General features: G+C 50.0%; 1 protein-coding gene across 1 annotated transcript in view; it reads left to right on the top strand.

Annotated features, from left to right (window-relative positions):
- Positions 1-793: 793 nt before the first annotated feature.
- Apobec2 (apolipoprotein B mRNA editing enzyme catalytic subunit 2) overlaps positions 794-7,052 on the top strand; it is a 13,780-nt gene continuing 7,521 nt past the window's right edge. Inside the window, exon 1 of the mRNA XM_021218325.2 lies at positions 794-1,029. Within this exon, the coding sequence (XP_021073984.1) occupies positions 899-1,029 (131 nt within the window). The 5' untranslated portion in view covers positions 794-898. The remainder of the gene's footprint in view (positions 1,030-7,052) is intronic.

Raw genomic sequence — 7,052 nt, 5'->3', positions numbered from 1 at the left:
GTTGGGAAGAGATGCCCCTTGGTCTTGCAAACTTTATATGCCCCATACAGGGGAACGCCAGGGCCAAGAAGTGGGAATGGGTGGGCAGGGGAGCAGGGTTGGGGGAGGGTATAGGGGACATTCGGGATAGCATTTGAAATATAAGTGAAGAGAATATCTAATAAAATAAGTTTTAAAAAAAAAGAAAAGAAAAGAAATAGGTGGAGATTGATAGAGGAAGGCACCTGATCAGGTCTTCTGGTCGGGCGAGCATGTGCTTGTGCGCATGCACAAACGTCCATCCATCCATCCATCCATCCATCCATCCATCCACCCACCCACTCGGGCTCACAACAAGCATAACAACATGCAGACTCTGAGTAGCAACAGACATTCTCCTCTCAAATCATTGGTTTCTATCTCATGTCCCACAAAGACCCTCTTTTCCTAAACCCGAGTTCCCCCAACGGGGGGTGGGGGGGAAGGGAGTCACTACAAGTCCCTCCTTCATCGCCGGCCTTATCTGTTTAAAACAATGAGAGCCCTTCTCCCCTAAAGCTCAGTTGAGTCTGGGTAAATGAGAGAGGAGAGATGGGGAAGAGTTGGCCCAGCCCTCCCCACCTGCCAGCTTCCTGTCTGCTTGCTGATAAATAGGGGAATACACAGGGCCAGAGTTTCCATTCCCCCATCCTGTCACCCTGTCAGTCATCCAATTAAAAATAAGATGAGTGAGACAGCTCCAGGGGCGGGGCGGGAGGCCCTGCTTATAAAACCTGCAGCTGAGTTGTGGGGAGCACCAAACCCGGTCCTTCTTTCTGTCATCCCCAGCCAGGCTTAGCTGTTGACAGCTGCTTGGGACTCTGCCGCCAGGCCCTTGGCTGGCTTGACAACCTCTCCACGTTTCGGCCACAGGTCCTCCATGGCTCAGAAGGAAGAGGCCGCTGAGGCTGCGGCGCCAGCCTCTCAGAATGGAGATGATTTGGAGAACCTAGAAGACCCCGAGAAGCTGAAGGAGCTGATCGACCTGCCGCCCTTCGAGATTGTCACTGGGTAAGCCTTGTGTGGGGGCTGGGTCTTCTGCCTGGGAAAATGTGGGGTCTGAGCAGGCTGTGGAAAGGTAGGACAAGAGTAGGGGAGCCCAAGGTCAGCCACGAGCTGTGTGTCCAGCATGCTAGCAGGAGGCTTCTGGGCAGCAAAGTCCTCTTGTCTTTTTTATTTAATTAATTCATGTATTTGAATCGGTGTTTTACCATGTAACTCTGACTGGCCTGGATCGCACTCTGTAGACCAGGCTGGCCTTGAACTCACAGAAATCCTCCTCCTGCCTCTGCCTCTTCATTGCTGGGATTAAGAGCAGGTAACACCAGGGCCAGATACTCTTGGCTTTTTGAGGGGACAACTTAGACCCTGTGATCAGGAGGATGTAGAAGGGGTGCCTCGGAAACGGAACCCACAGAATGAAACGACATCACACGTTCTTCATGGCAGTCTCTGGCAACTGTGCAAAGGCAGAATGGGCGCCACACTGAGAGAAGTTTCTGGAAGAGTGGTGGTGTGGATGCTGTGGAGAAGGTGAAGGGCCCCTGGCAGCCATCGGGCTTGCAATCATCTGCCTGTGCACATAGCCCAGTCCCAACAAGTCCAGTGAGAATGGCATATTCAAAGATGGCCCCAGCAAGAAGTCATCTCCAAGCTGCAGATACTGGGAGCTTAAGCACAGCTTATAGCCACTGGGCTCAAATTAGTCTACAGGGTCCCCTCTTGTCCAGATGGTGCTGCCCCCGGAAACGAACGCGAGTAGCCTTCCTTCTTGATCTCTCTCTATTCCTAGAGAGGAAGATGCGGCTAAATCCAAGTTTCCTCCCTGAACTGCGGTTCCCTTCATAGCAGTCTCCGGCAATGCGCAAAGGCTGGGTGCGGGGCACCCCGAGTCTCAGGAGGATCAAAGGCGTGAAGGAGAAGGAACAGCCCTGGGGAGTAGTTCGAACTTTCTGTTTTATGCTTGACCTGTATTGCCCCAGGCCCGGCCTCCGCTTTCTTATTTCTAACATGAGGAAGCTACCCGACTTGATTCCTAATGTCCCTTCCTGCTCAGATATTTTCCGACTTCTAAGAGAGCCCGGGGGGAAATGTTGCTTGGTTTCTGAGATGTGAGTAGCCATTGAACTTCCATTCACTCTTGCTCGCCCAGATCATCTTGCTCTCATCCTAGGATTAAGGGAGCAGCTGGGCACAGACTAATATAGACACAGGGGAAGCCTAGGGCAAATAGGCCAGCAGGGTCCTCCATTCCAGTGGCTTGCCTATGGAAGAGGATCTTTTTACTGACACCCGAGCATCCTGGACCATGCTGTCCTGGGTTACACACATACCTTCCACGCTGTGCAGCTTTTGATCTCCCAGGTACAGGGCAAGGTGGGTCAACAATAAAATTAGACTGGTTTTTTTGAAGTGAATATGTATTGGGGTCCCAGGAAAATGGAGCCTAAAGATTCTCTGAAGTAACTGACATTTGTCTGAAGCTTCACAGCACATAGTGAAGAGAATATGCTTATTCACCCTCAGGTAACGCAGAGAGAGAGAGAGAGAGAGAGAGAGAGAGAGAGAGAGAGAAGCAGATTCCGGGAAACTAAACAATATACCTAAGACCACAGAACCAGGAAGCTGTAGGTCTTGGGACTCCTAGCCAAGTGTCTGACCCACAGGTCTCCCATGGTAATGAGAGTTAGAGGTTTTCTATGACTCACGGCTCAGGGAAAGGGGCCCAGGGGGGGTACCATTCTGAGATCTCTGAGAGCATTTGTGGATGGAGGTGGAGCTCCGAGTGTTTCCTGGACACAGACGGCAGCTGTGGCGATCTGTCTCTTGGGCCTCTCTGGATAAACAGATACTTAAAATAGCCCAGAGGTGTGGCTGTGCCTTTGCAGGGCCAGCAAAGATGGCTCGCCTTTTCTTCCTTTCCAAAGGGCCAGTGAAGCCACGCTCCCTTCCTAGTCTAGACTCCACAGGGAACCAGTCTAAAATGCTTCTTAGATTTGGGCTGAAACCAGTAGAAGAGTAGGGGGGGGGGTGCTTTGCAGGGAACAGATTGGGGAGAGGAGGGTTTATAGAGGAATGAGAGATTTGTTTGTTGTGATTCTGTTTGCATGGGGTACTTCAGATGGACAGACAGACAGACAGACAGACAGGAAGCAGTCCTGAGCACAAGAACAACGAAAGAGGGCAGAAGATTCTGGAAAGGGTCTCAAACCACAGTGTGTGATGAAGGCAGATCCTCCCATCCGGAGAGGAGACTCTGCCCACCTCTTCCCTGACCTGTATCCAGGGATTTCCACTGATACCCTGAGGCCTTCCTAGTGAGGGATTTACACGAGAGAAATCAGCAAATGGTGGGCTTGCAAAATGGCTCAGCAGGTAAAGGAGCTTGTCCTGCAAGCCCGGCAACCTGAGTTCGATTCCCAGAACCCACACAAAGGTGGAAGGGGAGAACTGACTCCACAAAACTGTCCTCTGGCTTCCACGCAGGTGGCATGACATGCACAGACTGGTGTCCACACCACACAGCTTGGTGCAACAAACGGACATATGCACGATGATGATAATGATGGTGGTGATATATAAAAAAAAAATCATGTTGCAGCTTAGGGAATTTTTTTCTTTTCCTCAAAGAGCTGAGTATATTTCTCCCAGTTCCAGAAGTTTCACTTTCTGTGGTTTGGTTAAACTTAGGATGGCTTTTTGAAAGATGCGACCTGAGGCTTAGAAAAGATATGACCCATCAATACTAGCTGTGACTTATTAAGCATCTACTACTGTTCAAAGTGTCAGTGGTTGGATTACTCAGTCATTTGCACATAGACCTCAGAGGGACAGGGACTTTGCTCAAGGTTAGCCAGAGTCACAGGGCACGAACCCCAGGACCTTATGACTACAAAGTATGGTACTACCCCTAAGAAAACCATAAAGAGGACTTTTATAGTCACAAATATTAGCCACCTATGAATTGCATGCTTACTGCTTGTTTCCGTGAGAATAGCTCTCCTACACTAGAGTAAGGACTCTCCTGCATCACTTTATCTCTAGCTCTCAATTGGTACTCAATAAATATTTGTAGGGCAAATGAATGGACCTAATGAATGAGCACTTCCGTGTGTTAGGCTCTCTGCAAGCCACTGTGATGGGAAGCGAACCAGAGAGGGGGATGTTTACCCAGAGAGGATCAGAATACAGAGAGACCTGCAGTTCTCAGCGCAGACAGAATTTTCCAGGGATGCCCTTGCAGCAAGCACAGGGATGCCAGGGGGCAGCATGATCCCCATCTTTCCATCTCTGCCATGAGTGACCCTGGCCCTACCCAGCACCATCCTCGTAAGTGTGGCCTCAGGTATGTTTCTATAGAAAACACAGCCTGCTGTCGCAGGGGTTCGGCAGACTGAGGATAAATGGCAGGATGAGTTTTCTTTTAACCACATCTTATTCTCCTACACTTACTTATTTTACTCTATCTGAAGGGATGTTTTGCTCACATGTGTGAGCCTTCAACATCAGTTGTGTGTTTGTGTGCACATTTGTGTGCACACATTTGTGTGAGTGTGGGAGCATGCACACCACGAGGTACATACATGTGGAGGTCAGAGGAGAACCCCCTGTTTGAGGCAGGGTCCCTTGGTTCTTCCACTGTGTCTGATTGCTGGCCGGTGAGCTGCCAGGGAATCTTCTGTTTCTGCTTTCCACATTGCCGTAGGAATGCCCGGATTACAGACAAGGGCACTCCCACATCTGACTCCTTATTTAGGTTCTGAGGACTCAACGCTGAGTCCTGACTCTGGCACAGCAAGCACTTTAGCCACTGAGCTTTAGATTTTTTTTTTTTTTTTTTTTTGTTTTGTTTTGTTGTTGTTTTTTTTTTTTTTTTTTTGAGACAGGGTTTCACTGTGTAGCTCTGGCTGTCCCGGAACTAATTAAGTAGACCAGGCTGGCTTCCAGTTCACAGAGATCCACCCATCCCTGCCCTCACCCCCAACCCCCAAGTGCTGGGTTAAAGGCACTGGCTATAACATCCATGCTCTATTCTTTTTTTTTTTTTTTTTAAGATTTATTTATTTATTATATGTAAGTACACTGTAGCTGTCCTCAGACACCCCAGAAGAGGGAGTCAGATCCTGTCACGGATGGTTGTGAGCCACCATGTGGTTGCTGGGACTTGAACTCCAGACCTTTGGAAGAGCAGTCGAGTGCTCTTACCCACTGAGCCATCTCCCCAGCCCCCCCATGCTCTATTCTTAATGTCACATTTCCCCACCCTGGTCTCTGGACATGCTGGCGAGTGTGCTACTAGAACCAGGAAATTGCCCACCAGCTGCCACCCTGGCCTTCAGGGCGGTCAACAGTGTGGAAAGAGTGTCTACCACAGAGAAGGCACAGACTTCCCGCTTGCCTTGGGCAGAGAACTTCATGCAGCCCTGCAAATCTACCATCCTTTCCTTAGTTCTAGACCCTTCTGCTTCGCTCTGCTCTCCTCTCCCCAAGCAGCATCCCATATGGAGCAGGCCTGAGAAAGGTGGTTACTGAGGGCGGCAACACCTCCTGTAACACACGTGTCGCTCACAGGTCTGTTGAGGGCAATCGGAGACATGTCAGTTTCTGGTCTTCAGTCCTGAGCAGACTTTCCACTCCAGGGTTAATTTTGTAGCAAAAAAAATCTCATCTCTGACCAGCTAGATTCTGTGGACTCCTAGGCTGCTCCCTCTCACTGTATATTTGTGCTTAGGAAACATAAATGTTTTAACATTTACACCTTAGGAAAAAAATACATACTACATATGCCTATCTAGGTCCCCCTCATTCAGCTGACATTATATATTATTATCGTTATTATTTGGCTAGATATTATGATTCTATTCAATGCCCTTGGCAAGCAGTGCCTAAAAGAGATTATTGGAACCACACCCCAGATCTACACTTGAATGAGTGACTAAATACAGAGAAACAAGACCCGGCCGAGTGTCACTCTAGCCTACTCCCCCCCCCCAACACACATGCGCACGTGTACACAACTGCACAGAGACACACATGCCCACTGCTTCTTTAGCGGGGAAATCTACTGAGGTGAAGAGTGATGCTTAGCCACACTGTGTTCTTAGGAAACAGGGTTTATAGTGGAGACATGAGACAGCCGCCTCTGCTTCCTTTCTTCCCCTAAGGGGCGAAGTAGTCCTGGCGTATCCCGTGTTTCCCCAGTTGCCTGAGATACCCATGTGACCTGCTCCCTGCATTGATGTCAGACCTCTGCCAGCCCTTTCCTGACTGAGGTAGTCCACAGGAGACCCAAAGAACCTCATTTGACCTTTATGCTCCTTCTGACCAAAAAGCCTTAGTGAGGGGCCTAAGGAGCCAAGCAAGCGCAGACTCTTGCCAAGCCAAAGGAAAGTGGAGGCGGCAGGTCCTCCCTGAAGGAGCTAGTGCAGAGGCCCTGTGAGGGGCAGGCAGGCCCTGGGCTGCTGGCAGGACTGGGGCAGAAGTGGATATTTATAGTGAGATGACCTTTCTTCCACTCCCATGGGTTTAGGGTTTCTGGGTCCTCTCTTCATGCTTGGGGACGAAGAGGAGGGGGCAAATGTCAGAGTTTGTGAGGGAGGGGCTTCAAGCAGTGCTCAGTTCTCATCCACTGAGCTAGCTTGCTACTGTTGGCTGAGCCAAATTCTTGCTTTTTAGTGAGGCTACAGTGAACAAAGTTGGAGCGATGCTTTGGACATCTGGGGGAGGGGAAGAGCACCGGGGACAGGGGGGACCCAAAGTACCACATGGGACACCTACTGTAAAAGTTCCAAACTTCCAACTCCTCCCTCCCTCAGGGTCCTGCACAGGGGTGGCTCTGGGTGGCCATGGGTAAGGGAGGGGAGAAATATTGCAAACGTCTTTAAATACCAAAAAGAGAGTTTGGGCCGGGCGTGGTGGCACACATCTTTAATCCCAGCACTTGGGAGGCAGAGGCAGGCGGATTTCTGAGTTCAAGGACAGCCTGGTCTACAGAGTGAGTTCCAGGACAGCCAGGGCTACACAGAGAAACCCTG

This window comes from Mus pahari, chromosome 18 (assembly GCF_900095145.1).
Source record: "Mus pahari chromosome 18, PAHARI_EIJ_v1.1, whole genome shotgun sequence".
NCBI lineage: Eukaryota > Metazoa > Chordata > Mammalia > Rodentia > Muridae > Mus > Mus pahari.
The sequence above is the reverse complement of the archived record's forward strand: the minus strand, read 5'-3'. Positions and strand labels throughout refer to the sequence as shown.